The sequence below is a fragment of the Hermetia illucens genome, chromosome 1, assembly GCF_905115235.1.
Source record: "Hermetia illucens chromosome 1, iHerIll2.2.curated.20191125, whole genome shotgun sequence".
NCBI lineage: Eukaryota > Metazoa > Arthropoda > Insecta > Diptera > Stratiomyidae > Hermetia > Hermetia illucens.
Window position 1 is genome coordinate 166,980,001 of NC_051849.1, and position 24,496 is coordinate 167,004,496.

Consider the following 24,496-nt stretch of genomic DNA (forward strand, 5'->3'; position numbering starts at 1 on the left):
CATAAGCAGTAACATGCCGCTTCAATAGTTTGGCAGCAACTTAAAGTGGAGACCTTCAATAGAGCAATCCAGAGCGCGAATAGAGCCATCTGTTCGATTGATATAAACATTTCATTCAGGTATGAGCCCTCACAGGTGTCCAAAGACTTTCCCATCGAGCAACGCAACACAACCCGAGACTAGGCAAGATGCGAAAAAGCGCTGACGGTGTATAACAACACGATCGGAGAATCATTGACAATTGCAGGGAATTCTGGAAGGACATCGAACAAGCCATAGCAGCATCTAGGTTATATAAGCTATTGACCAAAGAGAGAACACTATCCTTTGCCTGTCTGAAAAGGAAGATTAGCCATTTTTAAGGTTTTGTATGAAACAAAACCTTATTAGAATCGAGACGGTGTCTGTCTGTCCGTCTGTCCGTCTGTCTGTCTGTCTGTCTGTCTGTCTGTCTGTCACACCCGATTTATTCGGAAACGGCTAGACCGATTGTCACGAAAATTGGTGAGAGTATGTAATCTGGTGATCCCTTTACATGCAGTAAGTGGCGCCATCTTGTGTTAAGCTTAAGGGGGGCTCCCCGTACATGTGAATGGAGGGTGCAAATTTTTTTTTCACAGAATGTAGCCATGTAGGATATCAAATGAAAGGTCTCAATTAGTACTTTTCGAATCTGGTTCAATATTTGATATTAGATTAAACATAGGGGAGTGAGGCTTCAAAATATTACCCCCAAAAAGTGTAACAGGTCTCGTTCTCAGAACCTATCCAACCGAAAAATCCGAAAAAAATCACAGTGGTGCATCTCTACAAAATCTAGGCCTCAAAATATATCCGGTTCCGATATCTGCACAAATAAAGTTTATAACAGTATATTTCCACATTTTAGAAATTTACCCGGCACCCCCCCTTATGTTCATCCCAGAAGTACAAAATTTGGCATGCGTGTAATGAAGAATATAATGCACAGTTTGGTCAAGTTTGAAGAAAATCCAACTATTATTAACAAAGTTGTAGGGGGTGAAACTTTACAATTTTTTGTGAATTTCGTGCACTCTACAACCTGCATGACGTCATCATCACATATCAATTCGTCAATACCACAATGAAATGAGTTCTTATGAATTGGGTCGCAGAGAATTATTTTGTTTTAGTTTTTTAGTTATTTGTCAGCCAGACATGTGTGTATGTAGGTATATAATAGATGCGTGCTAATCAACTTTGGGGGTAGTGCCCAATTCAGATAGATATAAGGCGTAAATCGGAAATATGGGTACGATAAATGTAGATACTTGCATATATGTGTACACTAGGTAATAGGCAGTTTGTTTGTTTAGGGTGAGCGTGATATCTATGGCTCTAATATGTACGTATGTCTCGTAGTTTGGAAAAATATGAAGGATTATGTTGGATTTGTAGCTATATACGGACAGAAAAATGTGCGTCTCTTACATAAGATGAACACAAAACCTTTATACCCGAAGCGCGAGCTTCCGGTATTCCGACTTGTTCATAGAATAAGAACGATAAGGTATGCCCACTTCTCAAAATATATTCCCTTGTATCCTGTTTCAAAGCAGAAGATAGTACCATTTTACCTGATAACCCTAAAACGTTCAGCAACAAAATTGGTGTGGAAGGGATCGCGGTAGCGAAATGACAATGAAATCACCGGGGATGAATGATACCCTCCTAGAACTACACAGATGAGCTCTTAGAAGAGGAAACTAATTTTGGTATAAGGGTCTAGTGCTACGCTCGTGCTACACGTACATATTCCTAATTTGTAATTGTAAATACGAGGAGACCATATGGAACAGAATCTAACTAAAACTGAGGACAACTAGTCATTGGTGCAAGAGATTAGGACAGAGCGTTAAACCAACCAAAACTGCCGTACAATTGACTAGAAAACTTAGGTTGAAGACTACTTAAGGGCCACACTATATATTGAACAGGAAACGAACATCAATTCTTCGGGAATTAAACTATAAAAAAATCGATATTTTTTCAGATGGTATCGTTAGCTACAGATATCGTGGGATAGTATGAAAACAAAGTTTTTTTCAGGCACGAAATTCGGAAAACAAATGAACAACAGGGCAGACTAGGAAAATATTGTAAAGATTCCACTGCATGGCAAAGCTGGCAATGAACCTATTCACTGCCACTTCCGCATTCCAATCACAGTGCCGACCAAGTTTTTCGTTTGAGATAGTGTCACGCTAGCGCACTCCGATGATACGATGCAGGCAAGTGTAGATGAAAGCACGGAGCTTTTGAGTTACAGTTGTATCCACTTTCTATGTACTAGTCCCATATAGAAACATATTGAGAATACTTGCATGGAACAATCTCAACTGGATCTTAGAGAGACAATATCCAATTCGGTGTCACCATCGTTAGAAACGACGCTTCCAAGATATACAAATTGACTGATGAGTTCGATGCTGTGCCCGCTAATGCAGATAGAGAGGTAACAATGACCTGTCAGATTGAGAATTTTGGTTTTGTTGGTGGTTATTTTCAGGCCAACTCTACCTGCCCCTCTTTCCAAATCCAGAGCCATTTGGCCAAGGTCCATGACCCGGTGAGAGAGCAATCAGATACTATCAGTGTACTCGCGGTGTTTAAGCAAATATGTCATAGTCCATTGAATTCCTCCATGTCCTCGGCACAAAGGAACATGGACAACATCACTGACAAATAAGGAGAAATAGTATCGGTGGTAGGGTGCAACTCTCGCGGACTTCGCTTTGGACCTTAAACTCCTTGGAGATTTTACGTCGTTACATCACGTGACATTTTGTGTCACCATATGTCGCTCTGATAATATCATAGTTATTATTGTTAGTGAAAGGACCCTCTTGCGTAGAGGACTCCACATAGAATCCCTCTTCATGCTATCGAGAACTTTCTCGAAATCGATGAAGAGCATGCGCAGCGAAGATCACGCGCTGTTCAAAATGATCCATAGGGTGCTGATACAGGAGGAGTGGAAACCTGTCTGCTCTTTGTCGATCAAACGTTGGAAATATTCTGGTTCCAGGATTATTTTAGCTAATATTTTTGCGACTACAGGGAGCACTCCTCCAGTTGTTACACTCAATTTGGGTGCGTTTCTCTGGAATCTTAATGATCGTTCCCTTCTTCCAATCCCTGCGGAAGGTCTCGAATTCTTAAGTACTCCATACGAGTTGAAACACCATATTTGCTGTAACAGGAGGTACAGCGATAAAAAACTCTACCGAGAGACCGTTAATCCCAAGCTTTACTCATTAGGCCGAAATGACTTTTTTTCCAGCTTGGAGGGACAGTCCGTATTGGCATGATACGGTGACTAGTGTTGTGGTGAAGCGTTGTTTCCACCTCTTCAGTTGCTCATCATCGTGGATGAGCAGTCAACCGTTGACGTCCTTCACATGACTTTCGTCTCACCATCATGTCTACTTCATCTACCAGAGGAACTATGCGAAACAAAAGATGGTGATTCGAGCTGATGGCCAGGCTATCAAGGCGCACAGATCACACCAGATTAACACTGAATTGATATGTAAGCGCCATGATAAATTAAATAGGCTCTGCTTGGACAGTAAGATTCGAATGAATTGGGATGAAAGGCAATGAGACATTGAAGTAGCTATGAAAAAACCAAAAATGGCTTTCTATGGCCAAGAACCCTTCTATGGAATGGGGAATCACACCATGGGTAGAGGAAGAACGGTTTGTGGGAACTCGTGCAAACTAATCATGAATAGAATAATTTTGGCATATTTTGGGAACATATGACCCAAAGGGCACGCACGATTGGTTAAACTCAGCCGAGAAAAGCTTAAGTGTCGTACATAGTTAGAATACTGACGGATCACTGTAGGTACCTATGGGACCTTAGCATGTCTATTTGCAGAACCTAAACTGTTCTGAGCTAAATGCATATCCATGATTCACCTTCGTCGATTATATCAATCGACGGGGGGGTTAATGCAAGCGCCATGTACTTTCAGTACCTCCAGAGGACAGAAAGAACTCAGTTCTACCGATGCATTAGTAGCGAGTCTTATCTGCGATACATAATACATATTATAATGGTCCTCCACTTGGAGTGTTATCTTATGGTAAATACCCCTTTTCAGGTGAGGCTCACTGGTATCTAATTGCTTCAAACAGATCTACAAACTAATATAGTCACCTTTTCTACACTTTCATAATTCAATGCTCTCTTTCCAGGAGAAAATTGTTCCAAGATTTATATTTTTAGCTGACCTAATTCTATCTAACAATCTGCAGAACGCGTAAAGCAAAAATGATAAACAGTCCAAATGTTGCACATCTCATTGAGCAGATATAATATCGAGGGGCTGCATAGCGATGCACGGTTCTAAATTTGCACTTATTGACTAGAAGCAGATTGATGTCTGTGCAAATGCTCCAAATTGCATCTAATAGCGAATGCATAAGAGGCGCTTGGACTTTGGCCAAAATAATTATTGAATGCTTTTATTGAGGCTTTGCATGAGGACATGCTTGGTGAAAAGTATGCGCGTAGACTGAATTTAGAGTGAATAATTCACGCCAATTCCATATTGTTTGGTTTAGTGTGTGGAATCATAATCTCCTAAGGAGTTGATTAGAACGTCCCGCGAAAGGAATTTTAATGTACATGCTTGCATGTTCACTTATCTTCCTTTATTGAAATATAATATTCCACAGGTGGTTATAGGGGGTCAGTCAGGGGCGAAAGCTTCGAAATAATCCCATATATGACGCTTCCACTTAGGGATCAAAAATGGGATTAAATACAGAACTACTGATAGTAAGATGGATCATCGGAACCGCAAAAAATGGACTAACTATTGTCAGTTTGCACTTGGATTGATTGAGTGTGTTTCAAAGGAAGATGAAGCATGCGTTTCTGAGCCGGTAAGTTTTGTGGGATCCGTCAAAATGATCAGTAAAAATCAAACAAGATAGATATTGCGGTTTCATCCAAGGACGCAAGTCGTCTATTCTTGAAAAATTAAGCGTTAGTTCCAAATGAAGAGTCCATGGACCAAACAAGTGAGAGAAAGTTTCTCTTCAAATGGTTCGGTCCACCATCACGAACGAAATTTTTGATCAATTAATTGGCTGGACTCAAATGAAAAGCAACCTTTGAAAATAATTATATCGTTGAGATTAAATGAACCGCCTAACCTTATATTCAAGGGACTAAGATGTTCTCTTACTGTACTGTTACATTAGCAACAAAATGGTTTTCTTGGCAATAATTCAAACATGAAACACATGCTATTCAAAAGCAACGAACAGATACAATTGTCAATATTTGGAGTTAGCTACATAGGGTGAAGGTGTGAACAAATAACAAAAAGTTACTGATTGACGACATAATCAAACCAACTTAATTCTCACCTCTTGTCGTTAGTTTTGAGCAGCAGATAACCCTTTGCTCCTGAATTAATTGTAGGAAACCCAGGTGTATTGGGCCCAGATTAACCAGCTTCCTCATCAGCTTTGGCTGTCATGGAGTTGCTGCGAAATGCGGGTGTTAAATGTAATAGATAGACATCAAAAGCAAATAAAAATGAGGAAGTTAAAAGAATTAACATGATGGTTTAAGGTATTGTACTTCTAGTCCCATCAGTTAGGAAGTTGGAAAAGTCATTACACCAGCGAAAATTGCGACTTGGCACAGATGATGACGAAACTTGGTTTACTTGAAGTCGGTACGATAACTCCACAGCTCTGAATCAAGGAAGATTGAAAAATTGATATGGGATTTGAAAGAGTTGTAAGTAATAAAGGAGGCACGTCTACAAAATGAAAAACTACCATTATTTTAAAAAGGAAAAGACAGTGATCACCTAGACCAACCAGCAAAGTGAGGAGTATGAATTACCTAAAACTCGAGGAAAAAGAACTAGCACGACCATCTGCAAAAGGATGTTGAGACTTCACTCGACGAGCAAGCCACCATTCAAGTAAATCGAGCATTGATTTTGACAGAATGCAGAAATCTTGACAATGTCACCAAGAAGGGAATTTCCATACCGCTGAGAGATTAATTGGAGCTGGAACACCTGCAATAAATGAATGTGAAGAGTGTAATAAGAGCATACGCCAGAACGCAGGTAGTGATGATCATTACATCTGTGGTATCAACTAGGAAAGTACTATCTGGACAAAAAGTTTACATGGACACATGGCGGTGGGTTGCACTGATACCACCGATAGCTCGAAGTTATGCCGCAGATGTGGAGGGAAAAACGAAATGGAAGTTTGCACTGAGCACTCTCATCGTCTTCTAAGTCGAGAAGTCCAGGAAAATGATTGCCACCACATAACGGATAGTACCAGGTGTCCAACCTACAAGATCATCTTAAAATGCAAGTCATCGAATTAAATTAAACTAAAAGTCTATGAAAAGAGCATCTATCTAGCTATTGTCTATGAATAATACAAAAATCTCCATCGTAGCGTTTGGGAAACGGGCATAAATGAATGAGCTGTGAAAATGGAGCTGTTCAGCAAATAATCTACCATCGCGAACACGATTTGTGAGGTTCAAGGTCAATGACATCTGCATTTATAGCTCTTATGACGCCATAAGTATGATAATACTAGAGAACATGCTCACACAGCTAGTAAGGGACGCCAAAAAGGACTACTCAAAGATTATTGCTGGCAACTTCAACTCCAGGGCAGGGCGTGAGGAACCCGGGCAGTAAATGAAAGGGAAAGGATTTTACTCTTCTCTCTTGCCTCTGCACTTTAACCAATGTTAAAATTGTTAACATATTAAACTGCGGAAAACTAGGCTCTGAAACAAAGACGTCATCAAAATGACTAGATGAGGATATATTTTTGGAGATATGGGTGGGAAATACTGAGTTTACTGGAAAGGTTGCAAACAATTCATCGGATTTTCCAACAAATATGTTGAGCATGTAATGCTTCCATGCCGCAACGCAAACTAATGGTAGAACGCTGAAATAGCAAAATGCCGGACGGAATGTCTGCAGGCCAGAAGGCAAAATCAACGTCGAAGAAAACATGCGAAGTATAAACAACGACTTCTAGACAACAAGTGCACAAAAAGTTTCGTGAAGGAAAAACGATCACCTCAAGCGACTTTGGGATATGATTCTGACTGAAGTAAAAGTTCCCCTCCTATTATGCGCCCTATATTGAACTAGGCAAGGAAGCCTTTATGAAGGGAGATACGGCACACTGGTGATCCTCGACATAAAGAACGCGTTAAATTCTGCGAGATGGTTCCACAGGAGTCTGTTGTGTTTGAATATATGATGGCTTTCATACCTAACTAAGCCGCTACCGTCGGATTTCCCGAGATGGTTATAGCATTCCATCACTGAAACTGGTCGAATATAAAACTGAATTAGTGCAAAGCGACCGAGACAGAAAACTGTTCAAATTTGCATCTGTGCACATGTTATTCGTTCTGAATCGATACTGAAATTCCTGAAAGCCATTTTTGACTTGAAAGTGAACTTTAAACCACATATCTTATAAAGCCTATAGGGCAGAAAGAGGCTACCGTCAGTTCAGCATTAACAAGGATGCCTCCGAATACAGTTGCCGGTAACGATTGCTTCTACGCGAGTCGTCAACTATGTTCTCTAATACGCCCCACTAGTGTAGGCACCAGCGCTAAACTTCTTAGAAAATTGCAAACAAATTCAAGTTATGTCTCATCCTGTGCCTGCCGGACGACATTGTATGACGCATCTTGTGTAATAGCAAGGATGATCTCGGTAGGTGCTTCACCCGCTGAGGCGAACCTCGAAAAGCGAATCTAAGTATAAAAACTGAGCGAATGAGGTGGTTGGATGCTAGCAACCAGGATGGTAACAGGCGGATAATGATCGGTGAGTAAACATGCTTTTCGCGAATATAAGTATTAAGTTCTCAGTTCTTAAATAGATACGGAGGGTACAAGAATGTCTCTGTAGGTTTGGCTTGGATTAATCAACTGATTGATCGCCGAAGATGCAAAACATGTTTTCTTGGCCTGCCCGAAATCTGAAGGATCAAAAAAACGTCAAGACTGAACTAGACTGGTAGAACGGTGGAAGATTTGGTGAGTTACATGGTGGGATCAGAGACATGTAGGACACGATAGTTGCAATGATGAAATGTATGCATTAGCGGCTAAAAGAAAAAGAAGTTGAACGAGGGCGTAGAAGCGAAACTACTGCAATTAACACTGCGGGAAGCAGTAGTAGCTAATTTAGATAGAGTGAAGAGTTTATAACTGAACAGTCTCGTGAAACAAGTACGGAACCATGTTTAATTGTTTTACACAAAACCTTAAAAATTAGGGTCTCCGTCTCTCTAAATCATTTCCAATCGTCCGATCTCTGCCTCCCCTCTCACTTTGATGTGGATGTTTCTGTTGTTTCGTCTAGGTGCAATGTGTATGCCCTGAACTCCACTAAGAAATGAATATGAGATGTACACATTTATCTGGACATATATGCATAAGGCCCTAATATATTATCCTTGCTTTTAACGTTGTTGATTGCTACTCCTATATCCAGGAAGACAGTTAAAGTAACGACAACTCAACCATGCTAACTATCTAGTGAAGAACAGTTTCTGTGGATTTGCCTATGAGGTAAGCATGGTGGGATTTGAAAAAGGGCCATTTCTGTATGATCATTTTTAGGTAGATGTCCACGATGAGTTCTACGTTCCTCAAGACGAAAGAGGTAAGGCGGACCCATAGCCATGTCTGCCTGCTTCAAGTATCAGAGCCATACTCACGTCCCCAATAGTGCGATATATATCAGAATGAAATGCAACTTCCGTAAAGTCCTGGAATGCACGGTATAATCCTTTCTTACTGTTTCTGGAGCATGGCAGCCATTATTCCGTCTAGGACCGGGGAAGCCGTTTTTAACTGATTTTATTGTTGGTGGCTGCCGACTCGATAGTCTCAAAGACTGGAGCAGAATAGCCATCAAACGGGCTTATGATTTAAAGTGCCCCTCACTAGCGCGAACTTGCAGTCCCAGGATCTCACCAGAGGATTTCGTCCAGGAGCCTTCCGACTTTTTAAGAAAGGATGGGCGCATATGTTTGTTCATTGTCCTTTTGCTGTATTTTGCAGGGCACGCGACTTTAACGGCAATTTAGAACGTTTTTTCGAGAGCCCTAACCGTTAATTACAGTGCGCAGGTTGTGCGAATATTACTTTTGGGAGCACCAGAGAGTCCTGCTGTATGTGTTATTTAATTTGTAAATCTAGGAAATGTTGTTTTTGCTGATGGTTGCACCGGACTTGATATCGTTTGACATATTAATTGCACTAGATCCAATTTCGCTCTTTCTTTCCAGAGTAAGGAAATGCAACTATCTTAGAACTAATTCCAAGGTGAGACAGTTCCGTTCCAATGTTTTTTCGGCAGTGCTAAATAGGAAAGGTACATGAAAAGTGAACTCCACAGTTGTATATGGTTTGCAATGGAATCCGTTATATTAAAGTGACATCCTAAGTCTACTGGGAGTATAATACTGACGGCTACCAAATATGTAGGGATTTCATGTAGGCCTATGATTGCATTACTCAGCACTGGACACAACATTGCAAGAATTTAACATTCCAGCGAAACTAACACGACTCGTAAAAACGACAATGACGGGAACTATAGCTCAAATGTGGGTTCAGAATATGCAAGCTAACCCATTTACCACCCAAACAGAATTAAAACCGGGAAACTAGCTTGTCCCTTTGCAATTTTCAATTGAGCAAGCAAGGAAAAAGACGTCATCTAGACAGTGCTGTTGAGCATTATTTGAAAAATGTCGACAATTTTACATACCTAGGAAGTAAGTTATCACACGAGGTAGATGAATGAAGCTGCACATCAACAAAATTATCATCACGCCTGTACTCTGTTACGACAGCATAATGTGGATCTCAATAGAAATACTGAGTGACCTTCCATTCAAGGTCGTACGCAGTTCGTGTGGTAGATCGCTGGCACAGAAGGTATACCACCGAGTTGTGTGAAATCTATGGATTAAGTTTCCACCTTGATAGGACTCAAAAGACTCCATTGGGGTAGTCACCTACAGCACAAGGATACCCAAAAGTGTATTCGAAGTGAAAATTGGTGGAATGAGACCAATCGGAAAGCCAAACAGAAGATGGGAGAACGCTGTCAACGGTGAAATGCTGTCGAATTCAAGAAATTGGTTGCGATCGGTAGACCTTGTCAGTTTGAAGTACATGCAAGGTGTACAAGAGAGAGAAATGCTTTTGAAGTTTCATCCACTTTGTTTAGGCCCAGAATATCTAGAAATTATCGTCGAAATTCTCACTCAAGTTCGTGTTGAAAAATCTTAATATGTTCCTGAAAAACATGTCCAAATTCCAAAGACCAACAAAATCGAATTTGTTAAAAATATAAAAAGCACGTAGAACATTTCACCCAAAAAGGCAGCGCAAGCATAAACCATGCTTACGCAGTCTCCTTTCTTATTATCTTTTTTCCTCCTAATAGCTTTCATGATTTTTCCCATTCGGGAAGGACATTCTCCACAGAACATTCTCTTCAAAAGTTGGATACATTCCGGAATTGTTAGGGAACATCTAATGTGTTTATAAATTATATGTATGTTACGGTACTTGGGAAAACTAATTAATGAATTCTCAAATGTTCTGCCAAACATTTCGGAAGTCACCTTCTAATCTAACTCCGATGAGAAGCCTCATGGCATAAGTGCATAAATGGCAGATTCAACAAAATCTCAGGAACTCTCGTTGCCGAGGGTGCACTCGAATGTCTAGCTCGTTTCTAGCTCAGAAACTACGATTGCAGTTCTTCCCGACATATCACTATACCACTAGCACCCCAGCACAATAGGGATGCACTTTCAAAAGCAAACAAACTGTAATGGAACCATACCAATTATCCTTATCTGCAAAGTTGAAAGAGTCCGCAAGAACGAAACTCCTATATAAGCTAAAAACTATTAATTCATCTCATTCTCATTCGTACCTTGTAAAAACTGCTGTTGCAAGCAACCTGCCTGAAGTTGTTGGAATAGTTGAAGAGATGTTGGTGAAATTGCATCGGCCGCCAAATAAGGACTTGCCTGTTGCGGAGGATTCGCAGCGAGCATTTGAGGCGATGCCGCTATCGTTGCAGCAGTTTGCGCCACTGGAGTAGGTGCTGGTGGCATGGCTGGTATGGTGGGTGTTGCAGCCGCCACGGCAATAGGAGGTGCTGCTGTCGGTGTTGCCGCCGCACTCAAGCCATTTGTACTTGTCGGTATACCCCATATATTCGCTTGCATCTGTTGAAATTTCTTTTGCTCCTTCTCCTTTTGTGTATCTGCAAATTTAACAACAAGTGGTGCTGAGCATCCTTCCATTGTCTGACTCTGATGAAGTGCCTGTTGAGAGAGGAGAAAAAAATGGAAGAAATGAAAAGATCGACAAATATTGTGAGAGTATGATGAAAAACGGGAAAAATGGAAGAACAAACACGCAAAGTGAGTGAGTTTAAAACACACAAAGCCAATTTTCTTCGAGTTAAAGTTTTGCCTGGTGGCTGTTTTCTGAACAAATTTTTCAAATATTTTCCTTCTTTTGTGGGGAATAAGTACGATTGAGTCTGCGGCTAAACGTTGCAAGGGATGTTTTCTACGTATACATGTAATGTTCGCTTAGAAGGTCAAGTTATGCCCCATGATTTTATTTTCAAGAAACAGAAGGCGTTTTGAAATTGAAAGTCACTCTGAAAACGTGCAAGGCTAAAAGTTGGCAAATGAAATTGATATGGAATCAATCCCTTTTCGGCATTCCTGTGGTACCGTCAAATTGCCATCTGTCCGTCTTCTTTGGACAATTCTACCGAAGGATATGTTTGTGTTCAGGAGAATTTGCAAATTTCAAAGTTGAACAACATATGGTAAATTTTTCCTTCAGATTCAATTCCATTTTCCTACTTTTCCATTCTTACGACATTCCCGTATACTAAAAAATAATATGTTCACTTTGCCCGTTTCACGAACAACCAAAGCATTTTTTACGAGAAAACCTCAACTTACTATTTTATTTAACAGACAATGAATTGGAAAAACATTTATTGCAAATTGCTAAATGTTAACTTTACTCGGTGGCCTCTCTTACTTACCTGTGGTGAGGGAACACAGTAAGCAGGATTCTCTCCGAAACTAGAGAAGAAACTGAAAAATAAGTGGTAATCAAATTTCGAGACAAGGAGTGAATATCCTGACGAGAGCTGAATGCTTATGGTGGTTAAATTGGAACAACGAATAGCGAGCTCCAAATATCGGGCGACTCTAGCAACTAGCAGAAGAAGCTCTGCCAAGGTAACATAATTCCCCCAGTAAAAACCAACATCGCCTATCATGAAACCCACCCTGAAGGGCAACACTGAGTTTATTGGTGGAGAACCTGGATCCAATTGGGACCCAGTTCTGAATGGATGAACTGAACTAGACCCCTGCCTTCACTACCTCTTAACCAAGACTGCATGTTGGTGCCACTTGCTGAGGACAAAGTCTTTCCGAATAAAGCCCAAAGGCAAACTAAATTGGGGCTCAAGGCAAAACGAATTCGGCCAAGCCGCTTTTTAATATACCACATTCGAGTAAACTGGCTTCGAAAAAACCACGACCCCCGGGAAGCACCAGTGCCCGACGCATCTGCGACTAAGAGTAGTTATCTGATAATGCTAATTTGTTAACTCAATGGTAGCAAAAAAGGCGGGCATTCAACCATTCAGTCTCTATCTGCAGCGAAGGCAACCGGTTGCGATTGTGCGCGAACACCTTAGGAAAAAATTATTCGCAGCTGTAAATGCTGCCAATAATCCCAAACCATCAAGCTTTGCTCTGATTCTATCAATGTTTACCGTAGAGTATTACAACTGAACTTTGCCGACAAAATTGTAAAACATTGACTCAGGGATTATTGCACCTCCCTCAATAATGTGTGGCTGGTTTTGCGTAACTAACCCTGAATTAGATTTTTGAACCGCTTTCGCTCAACAAACGCATTCTCTGGCTCTTAAATGAGGAGCGTTCTGGACCAATTCGGTGTCGAAAACACCACCAAAACCACTTGTGAGCTAGTAGATAGTAAAGCCGTTGAAAACCCCGATGGGCCAAGAACTTTCCTCACAAACTGCGCTCCTGAACCGCTAATCAGTCATCAAATCAGTAGCTGCAAGACACCTGTCTACCTGTTACAAGATCCATGGATTTTTGATGGGCAAACCAGGCTTAGTGTATGCTAACGGAAACTCTAAACCATGCTCTTGGATGAGAAATAAGATTTGCGGACCATTTAAGTTAACGACTTATGTGATGACAGTACAATAATGGTTGAACAATAACAACACACAAACATAAATAAGTCGGGAAACCGGAAGCTGCATGCTTCAGGTATGCAAGGGTTTGTGTATATCTTATATACACTTTAGTGAACATTTGATCCATTTGTGGCTAACATGTAATGTATATGCAGATACTCTCAAATGACAATTTTGACATATAATTACTTGGTTAGTAATAGTGCGATTTCCACCAAACGTGGTGGGATCATATTTCATATTATAGCAACAGCATTGAAAGGTACTAATCGAGACCGTTCATTTGATACTCCATATGACGATATTTGAAGAACAAAGTGTTACACCTCTGCTTGCATGTATGGAAACCCCTCCCCCTTAAGTTCCAAACAGACAGACAAACAGTATTTTCACGTCTGAAAGTCTTTCTGGAAAATAATGGCGTCGTCAATACTTTTCGGAGATGGGATATAGGATCGGTGATAGACCTTACTTTTATTAGTGGCACATTATCTAAGGATTGCCAATGGTAGGTGCGCGAGGATCAGGCTATCGTCCTCCAGATGGAGAGTACGACAGGAGCAATCATATTTAGAAAACCGCAGTAGTGGGTCGGCCATTGGAAACACAGAAGAAACGGTCGAGGAGGTTCTTGAAAAGATAAAGAAAGCAAATAACGCTTTGACGCCATGCCTTACTATAATCAAGAAATGAATGCCCAACTTCTGGTGGAATGCCGAAATCGAAGAAATTCGCAAAGTTTTCCTTAAAACCAGGAGACTGTCTGAAGAATTACACAACCGCTATAAAAGGCGAGGAAAGAACTGGAAGAGGTTATGCGAGGAAACGTACTCCGACCCATGGGGGCGCAGACAAGACAGTCATGGTAAATATCAACGGTTAATACTCACCACCGACCACTAACCCTAATTTACTGCGGGATATCATTAGTACCCTCTTTCCACAAGTTGGAAATGAATCGAACCTACCCAGCGCCAGATAGATTCCGATCAAACTCCCGAGGTAACCACTGATGCAGTCCTGGGAGTCGCGAAGAAGATTATTGAAGATAAATCCCAAGGCTTAAATGGAATTACGACTAAAGCTCTAATAGTGGCCATTAAAATAGTTGGAATATGGTTTGCTGAAAATATTTACGACGTGCCTAAAACAATGGATTTTCCCTGAAAAATGGAGAAAACGAAGCTTATGCTAATATCGAAACCGGATGAACCTTTGGGCGATCCTTCATCTTATAGGCCGATATACTTAATAAACGGCGTCAGTAAACTTTTCGGACGGGTCATTTTCAATAGGCTTGTATCGATTCCAGAAAGGAAGGGTAGTCTCTCAAATAGGCAGTTCGGATTCCGAAAGCAAGTTACACTGTCAATGCGATCCATATAGTGACGAAAATTCAATCACATCATACATTCGCAACCAATGCTTGAATACCTAGAAGTCATGGTTGACCAGAGACTGAAATTCAAGCCCCATCTTGAGAATTTAGCAACAAAAGCTTCCGATGTTGCTACACTTTTGGGCAATATGCTGCCGAAGGTAGGTGGCCCTAGGCATGAGGACTCCCCATGATAATGATGATTCCGGAAGATGTTGTTTTTAACTGCCCGAGATACACCGCACACAGAGCGGAGGCGCAAATCGATGCCGAGGCGGGGTTGCCACCGAGAATATCGTGGAACACATGTTGGCCTCTGCAAAAATTTAAAGGGGCGTGGAAAAATTATTGTCTACTGAGGAAGGCGAAGCTTTTGAGAAAAGTAACAAATAACGGCACGAACCGCGACGTAATACCGAAATAGTAGTCACACAGAGTGAGTGATGGAGAAGCAGGTAGTTTTATTGAGTAAAAACCTTACATAACCATATAGCAGGAGCCAATAGTAGGCTTTGAATCTTTCCACCTTCCAATGCCAAAAAAAACAGACAGACAATAAACCGATTTGAATAAAGTTTTGTTTTACATAAAACCTTAAAAACCAACAGCTCTGCTTTTTTCAGTACTACAAAAACGAAGTTCCTAGTGTTCACTTCATAGGTGTTATCCAGTCTGCTAAGAATAAAGGCATGGAGGTAGCAGCATGATAAGATAGTAAAGCCCGGCATATCTGTTCCAGAAGCTAAAACATCCCGGATCCAGGCTATTGAAACGTCTAGTAAAAAGAGAACTGCAGGTTCTCAACTTGTATCCTGAAATCATTTTCTTAAAGAGGTCAAGCAAGAAGTCGCAACGTCACCCGAGTGGTATCCCCTGACATTGCAGTTCTTGTCGGTAAATGGGGTGTATCGATCGATGTCCCCCTTCAAATAACAGTGGCATTGATTTCGTAGTGGGAGTGGACCTATCTTCAGCCGCTCCATTTCCGGCACAAATGCGTCCTGAACATTCCAGTTACAATTCTTCTGAGGCGCATCGAAATCATAACGGGAATTGAGAAAATAGTCCAGATGATCACAGCCTATTGGTAAGCTATTAAGAGCTGTTCACTCAGTACGAAAAGGAAATGTAAAATACCATGGTGGACCACGATTTGGATAAACGGAGGAGAATTACAAGGACACTCCTCAACTGAACTCTGAAGCCTAATTCAGCAGTTGACTGGAATAAGTACAAAGGTGTCACGGTTTGCAAGGTCGGCTACACAACCATTTTGGAGCTGCTTATGCGAAGAGATTACATAGAAGGAATGGATGCCCTGGCTGATTGAATGTGATATTTATTTCCAAACCAAAGAAACCCGCCTATTGGTACGCATAAAGTTTCCGACCGATCTTTTTTTCCACTGAAAGGACAGCAAACAGAGCAAAGAGTGAATCATAGGGGATATAGGGATATAGTAGCATTTCTAGAAAAAAGACAAATCCACGGAAATAACCCTTCACAGACTTAAAGCAAAAATTTAGAAAGTGATATCCGAAAGGGAATATTTCCTTCAGCTATGCCTCAGTTGTGGCAATTTGTGATGTGGCAGGGCAGCATGGAATCGCTCCTTCAATATTCAGTTGAATTCCTCAAGCAGGATGTCTTAGGTACTGCTAACAAGGAGGTGGCGGAAGTTTCTCCCCTTTTCTATGACTTCTGGTAATGGACACCCCACTATGGTTACTGGAAAACCATACATCACCAAAAAGGACACTGCTTCTTAAACTGCACACAGGAAAAAACTTGCCGTTGTGCTCTCGGCGTATGTAGCCTATATGAGGAAGAGCAAAAGATGGCCCTGAATTTCTTTTGTAACTATGTGGCTTCCTCAGTCCTTAAACAAGGATGCCTCGGAATAGTTTTTATCAACAGAAAATTGTACGCTCTCCGCCTATAGAAGACCTTCTCAGATTTGCAAAACCATGTCAACGCGGCAATTGGGGGACCTCTGAATACACAATTTGAAGGACAATACAATGGGCCTAACAAAAGGCCTGAAAGAGCTTAGAGCTGCGGCCCCCCTACCCGTAAATTCACTAAATCTAACCTTTATAGGATGAAAAATTTCAAAAAACAATTTATATTGGATACCATGGCACCGTTTTTTGGAAAATGAAATTTACTTGGGACCGAAGACAATTGAATTACACCCCGTAAATTTAATTTTTTCTAATACCGTCTTCATTTTGCATTTTCCAAGTATCTCTTTGAAGTAATCGTTTCCCTAATGACAAAAAAGGGAGACAAGTTGAATGCGGCATTCTTCAAAAATGAAATGCATACAGCCCAGAAGATAATGCGAAGATTAAAACAACCTGAACAGAATTGAAAAGATGCAGTGGCAAGAAAAATGAAAAACTAGTTGCTGCTCCTGCTACGTAATATTTGCATTTATTATCATTTTTTACCTCATTCTGTATCTTCCTCGTTTTTCATTTCGGCCGCCATTGCTTGTACGTTCTGTACATTACAAAGTCGTCGTAATTGCGAAGATCCATTTCAATTTTTTTGAAATAGAAACGAGAGCATCTCCGCTGAACCGATTTAGGATGCTCGACATCATATCACAAAGAAGCATCTTTCCTTTTTTCAGTATTCATTATCTCATCTCATGGCGGCAGCAAGCAGCAGGAATCATGGCAACAGTAATTGCATGAGATTACAGTAGAGGGTGGTCATATGAAGACATTAGATCTCTCCGCATATGCTTTCATTGAAGGGTGAAAGTGCGAAAGTTCAAGGATAAGCCAAGTAAAAAGTATCTTTGCAAGGAAGTAAAGGATGCATATTCACATCTCAATGTACAAGTATTCGCTTATATAGAAACATATCTGAATATTCAGATTGCCTACAAAACCCCATTAGACAGGAATAGATAGATAGATAATGGAGGCTCTCTGACATATAAGTTTAATCGATATACCTCTGTCTGGAAAACAGTGGTACGTTAACATGTCATGCGTTAAGTTCACTCCCCGTATATCACAGTATGTGTTTTCTTAGATGTGTACCACAGCAATCAATCCAGACTCTCTCAATTACCGTTGCCTCTATTTTGAAATCAGAGCATTGGTTGAGTGACGCAAAGTCACTACCCAGCTCCAAGGTGGGCTTTGTGATTACTTTATTGATTATATTACACAGGTATGCAAGAGCCGTCAACATTCTCTGTAAGTTGCAAACTTCGCCACTTCTTTTACCACATCCAAGGGTGACAACTGCATCTGTGTCTCCAGATTAAAGGAGTATGCGCTCTTTATGGCCCATAATACAGAGCAAATCGAATTCCCGGAGCGAGGATAGTTTGTTGACAGTTCCTCTCTGCTCCACCTTTGGTAATCCTGGCTTTAATCGCGATTTAATATATCCAGTACACCCTGTGAGGTTTGAATCGCCAGGCCTTGACTACGCTCCTTTTTGGCTTGCCTTTGTTAAATAAAAACTCCAGATGTGTGTTCAAGTTTAGTTTCGCATCCAGGATTGATACTAGATATTTTATCTGATTTGATAAATGAAATAAATGAAACATTTCGCCAAATAGGAATAGAAACGTAAGTTCATTCAGTGTTTATTGCGGACAGACCCTGTACGTGACTGCCTTCAGGACTACCACGTACATATAATGAAGCCAGCCCAGCTTTTAGCAACGATTAGTGAAGTCTGAGTTTGATCTCGCCCCGGTCTCCCTAGACAGGTCATCCTTACCTGCCTCCAAGTTATAGCAGCACAACGCTGGATCAATAGATTTTAATTCCGAATTCCATCAAAAGGATGGACACCATCCAGACCAGACGATTTATTTACATGCTTATATTATGTTTTTTAGAATTGTTTCATCCAACTGCAACTTGCCACTCATTCTAACTTCAGAGTCTAAAAAACGGGTCACTAGAAGCGTATCGCGGGGTTCTTCTCCAAATTTTGTGGGCGCTCCGTCGGGTGTTTACAGTGACAAAGCGCTGCTAGAATTGTCTTGTGCAAGTATTTCCAGTTCTTCATAGAATTTCCTCCACAAATCATTTTTGGATTTTCGCATTTCTTTGTTATACCCCAAGATGCTTCTTTCGCTTCTAAGTTCTAGCTACATATATGGCATAGAGCACTTTCAGTTTGCGTTACGTCGGTTCCGATATTTACTTTCTGGAATATCGGTTTTACTGATTTTCATTTCATAATGTCTCACCACCTAATAGCGAAGTTTGCTTCAGTACCCTTGGTATGTTTTCTAAATCGTGCCCAATAAATATTCGTAAAGGAATTTAACTCTACTTTCTGCTCTTGGTGCTGCCTCAAGCATCATGTAGCGTGTGTCGGCATCAACAATTGCCTCGAATGATTGTGCCTAGTTGACAAGGTCCTCCATTTTATTCATGGATAGTACGACCCGCAGGTCATGCGAAAAAGTGGCAGTTACCCGTTTGTCCCTGTTGTCCTAATCAATGTCGCCGGGGTCACTGTAAATCATTGACCATTTAGTGATATTAGTATTTGAATTTCGAATTTAATGAATATGCATGTTCTGGGCTTGACAAAGACCCGGCCTGTAGAGATGGCAGCAGGGCGAACATCTAAAAGAACGTCGCTCAAGCTCACATTCTAACCGACGACAAAGTTGATCTTATCTGCTTGATCTGGAAAGAAGGTTAACATGTAGTGCATCTCTGAAAATCCTCAGCCTGGGAATGAAATTGTTAAGCCTTATTTGTCTGCAAATTTGATAGGAAGATGAACACAACACGAGCATATTGCTGCAAAGTCTTTCAGAGTAACTCCGAAAGTAACGTCTTAAAGCAATATAACAGATCATTACACTCATCTCACTTCCTACTGTCCCTCCTTTCGCTACCCTTCATTTCACTATCCCTCCAGCTACGACACTATCTTCAAGCCACCGGCTGTTATTAAAAATCTGATTGTTGCCTATGCAATGTACTATCCTATAGGTTTATTAGGATTATATTCAGCATTCTTTTCCGCTTACTTATGTTTATAAATGGTTAACCCAGAGAAGTGAAGATACTCTGTTAACGGCTTGAAGCTTCCGTTATCGAATCCATTGCATTTGGAACCGGTCACGTTCCATTCTTCGGTTTTGGGACCCGCCTTCTTAGTTTTCAGTTTAACGAGCAATTTCATGGACGGCATGTAAGATTCCTATATGCGATATCTAGACTACCACTTCTTTGATTTTGGTCGCCTCCTTAGCCTCACCAGCTCTTAGAATGGCACTATAGCAAAGGGTTGCAAGCATAATTATGTCTTGTAGCCAATCCTTTGACGCTGATTTACGTAGATTAAAGGGACATGTCTTAGTTTCCGGCCGTCCTCTTTTGGTATTGGGTTTTCTTGCCTGATCTGGTGTTCGGCGAGAGATGGGATCGTCTGCGCAATAGAACTCATTCAATAGCTCTCGTTTGTATATACTTATATAGATTCCCAGATACGATTAGTCTCCCCATTCCGGACGCAGTTGGATCAATGGATTTGTTGCAAGTTTTTCTTAACTCTGTTTTGACCAATTGGTAGTAGTTTAGATTTATATCATCCTGACTTGCATGTGGGTTTATGGGTGCTTGGTTTTGTTTGGCCTTTGGAGGTTGTCTTGCTCCTGTCCTTATGTCAATTTCTTCATCTAGTTTCTCTTTGTTAATTCTTTAGGTAGGTGGGTATCAATGGCCGCTCCGAGGAGCCCAATTAGCGCTTTGGTGCGCCGTTTTGATGCCACAAACTCCTAAGACCGTGACTGTTGTTGTGGGAGCAGGAAGGCAGAGTCCAGCCGGCTCGGATCTTCAGAGCCAGCCCATAGCACTCACGAAGGAAAGCAGCTCTCCCACCCTGCAGCTAGAAATCTCTCTGAGGTCCCCAAAGAATGGTTTACCCAGTGTCCGCAGCCTGACTCTTGCCAGAGCTGGGTAATCGCAGAGAAAGTGCATGTTAATTCTTTTCTTTTGTTTTTTGTTGTTGTATGGTCCGTAAGTGATCCCACAGGCGCGGCGGTAATTGGCGCTCCTTGTGCTTTGCGACTTCAGTAAGTACGTAAGGCTTGTTGTTTTGGTTCACCATCAGAACAGATGGTATAATACCTTGGAGTGGGCCACGACCATCAACATCACTAGAAGTCACTCTACCTAAATATATGCGTTACATATACTGGCCATTAAAGAGAAAGAGGACGGTAAAATGTCAACCTAACAACTATGGTTAGTTGGCATTCGTGACGGCCTAGTTACTTTATTCGGAATTCGGAATCCGACCCATTGAAACTATGGTATGCAACTCTGTTGCCAGTGTATGGGGAATTCATTGCCTTTCTCGGCAGCTTTTTTTCCAAACAACGCATTAGTGAATTCTTTTTTGTCACTATATTCGCCACGCTGCAATGCTTTGTTACTCTTGAGGTTATAACAGAAACACTAGGACCTTATTGAGATCGATTTACTGTTTGGCTATCTATTTATCCTCAAACATCTTGGCTTGGATAGGCCAATGTGTATGATTTTTTTCCTCTAAAACTGCCATGAACACCTCCCCCCCGACCTCATGAACCACCAGCCACCATAAGGTATTACATCACGGGGCGGGATCCTCTTTATTTTATATGCGGCCGTCATAGGCGCAGTTTTCACTTCCCTATAGAATTTCCTTCCCGTCCAAGAATCGCGGAGTGCAGAAAAGGAGTTTGGGTCCTCCGGAATTTTATCGCAGTTTAGACAACGGGTGAACTGTGAAATTTAAATCTATATAGATACTGATGGTACTTTCCTTACCCCGTGCTTTCTCCTCACCCTTCATAGCAAGGAGCAGTCTGTATGTCCAACGACTTTTTCTGACCATTCCTAACGATGGTATTATCTATGTATAATTCTCTCACTTTCGACGTTGTTCGTCTTGGCTAAAGAAGACATGCACCATTCATAAGATGACGGCAACATCCTTGGTGAAGCCGTGAATACATTGGCGCTGTATTAAGTTCGCTTCTTCTTATTCTTCAATGGCGTGACAGGCTAAATCGGCCCTTGATCTCCGGGATAGACTTCCTTCAGAAATCTCGATCCTTCGATCGCGTCCTCCGGTTGAAAAATTTCAGCAGCTTTTTACTGGCCTCGTACAGAGTTTACGCGGCTTTCACACTGCATGGCGTCCTTCGAGTGTGCCCGTTCATCCATTCAATGTGACTGGCCCCCTCGAACTTTCATAGTCTTACCACCATGGACGCCGCTAGGTTGTCATAGTGCTGGTACAACAATTCGCCAGTCAACTCCATCTTTTGCGGATCCACGTACTCGAGGTAGAACTTTTCGTTCGAATGTGTCGATGGACTTCTCTAACGCCATTCTTCACAGCAGTACAGTAGCACAGGTCGTATTATGGTCTTGTAAATTTGGAGCTTATTGAGCCAACTGCCATTCTGAAAGGCTTCTTTGACCCCCAATTACTAGGAGCCGCTTGTATAGTGTATAAGAGATGTACAGCAGCGTAAAGCAGCGGTACCAGCGTTTGGTGCTTCCATACCGCACGAAATATCGACTAGCTCAGCGAGCATGGCCGGTTTAGAGTTCACCGCGAGCTTAAGGGTCATATTCGGTATATTGGTCAAGCCCGAAGCTTTGTTGCCACTTTTTCTCCATTATTGTTGGAAGAATAACCCTTGAATGATTCCCAACAAAAAATAAGGCACGGGATCTGTGGGAACGAAAGGTCTCTGAATCATTCCATCACAATTCAGTAGGCACTCTCCCAGCGACTTATGTCCATCAAGCAGAGCTCTTTACATCGTTCCCTGTCATCCTTGGAGATAGCCAGTTTGTGGTTTTTGCAGGCTCCCTTACAGTTTTTCGCCCCCAGATCATTCGTCTGCATCGGTGACGTGCTGACCGAAGGCTGGTCAGTTCACTGCTCACTCTTCAGTTGGATCTTTTGCTGGAAAGTGTGCATCTCCAAGTCATAGACATATAACATCCTTCAATGATATAGTCTAGCAGGTAGATGGAGGGTTCTTCTCTGCGAAACCGGCTTAGTGGTTCGGTATAGCATCTCAACGATCTTACATGCTTCTCAGTTGCTGTTTTCTGCCATGTAGCCTCCTTCATCGTTCAAAAATAACTGCCTGGTGACCGCTGATGGTGTAGTTATGTACCTACAGACTGAGATAGATCCTTCCTTCCGAAAGGTGTTGGAGTTATGCCTCATTGCGAAAAACTTTTAAGAGACGTTTTCCCTTGCATTAGTCTCTCTGCTTCCCCACTCGCGGCAGACGACAATTGCCTTTGGACTTTTTTTTGGCATCGCCGACAATTACTTTCGGACTTCATTCTCCACCATTGAGAGAAAGGTTAGCATGACTTTAAATTCAGACAATCTGAAACTTTGTGAGGTGTGGCAACTGTATATGTATATACCGCAAAGCCGCTTCACGGATCAAATTTGTGGCCAATACATCATCGTCACGGTTTCTATAGGAATTATTTAAGATAGCAATTTCCATTCCAGATTGGTATCTTGCCTGCTCAAGCAAATCCTAACAACCGGGAATGATTCCAGTTTATTTTAATAAATTTCATTTCCTCGTTAAACAAAACCAAGAAAGACTAATTTTTCTGAAATGCGAGAAGCAAATTGCAAATTTTTAAATTTTATTACTACCGAAACATCAGTAACGCCTCGGATAAGAGTTGACCTCACGGCAATGAGCTTTAGCTATCGAAAACGGACAACGATTGGTTTCTGGGATGTGTCCACGCTCCTCGACAACGTAGCCAGGTTCCCAAGAACGCTTGCTTTAACCAACTTGAGCGGACATTCCAACGTTACAAGCTGGACATCCTGGGCCTAAGCGAAATAAGGTGGTGGGACTCAGGAGAGTACAACCCTCCCTTTTCCGGCAATGTGCTTTTGTACTCTGGAAAGCCAAGTGGTAGCAGACCTGAATCTGGCGTTGTGTTGTTTGTGACGGCTACCACAAGACGCGCTCACTTGACCTGAGAGCCAGTGTCTGATATACTTCTAACTGCAAGATTTCGGCCCAGGTTAAGAAGCATTACAATTGTACAAAGCTACCCTCGGAAATGGAGCACGAGGAATTGAACGCAGTTTAGAGAAGGCTTCTTCCACATTGCGAAGGTCATGGATGATCCGAATGCAAAAGTGGGATTTGAAAACGCCTTGCTCGGACATCAGTTTCGAGAACGCTATCGATAGCAGCGCTAGATCCACTTTCGCTGCCCTGCTTAAAATCTGGAAATGCAATTATCTCAACAACAAAATCAATTTGAGATTCTTCTGTGCTAGTGTTCTTTCATGGTGGTATATGGGAGTAGCACATGGAAAGAGAACTCTACTGTTACTCAAAAGCTCCAAGCTTTCGTCAATACCTATCTGCGTAACATCATCGGCTAACGCTGGCCAGATACAATCTGAAATGAAAAACTTTGTCGGCGCACGGACGTGGCACTCATACCAGATGTGATCGGAGGGCCGAAGCGGCAGTGGATATGTTACAAGTAAAGGTGGAGCGCTCCAGGGGCACTTGGTCGTAAGCAGTTGCTGAGGAATACGAGCGTCTCGGAAAGTCATCGGGGGCGTTGAAAGAGTATATCGGGTAACTGCGAACGATGGCGTGCGGTGCCCTTAATGGCAACCATATATATTAACCTTTTTGATTACTATTAAATTATCCTTCGTTATCCTGTGCTCCTCTTCGGTGTCT

At 41.6% G+C, this 24,496-nt stretch overlaps 1 protein-coding gene across 4 annotated transcripts in view; it reads right to left on the bottom strand.

The window, feature by feature from the left end:
• LOC119647237 (CUGBP Elav-like family member 2) overlaps nucleotides 1–24,496 on the bottom strand; it is a 359,318-nt gene that overhangs the window by 16,989 nt on the left and 317,833 nt on the right. For all 4 annotated transcript variants that reach the window (XM_038048102.1, XM_038048099.1, XM_038048100.1 and 1 more), the window contains one exon: nucleotides 11,025–11,421. In XM_038048102.1, coding sequence (XP_037904030.1) covers nucleotides 11,025–11,421 — 397 coding nt within the window. The remainder of the gene's footprint in view (nucleotides 1–11,024; nucleotides 11,422–24,496) is intronic.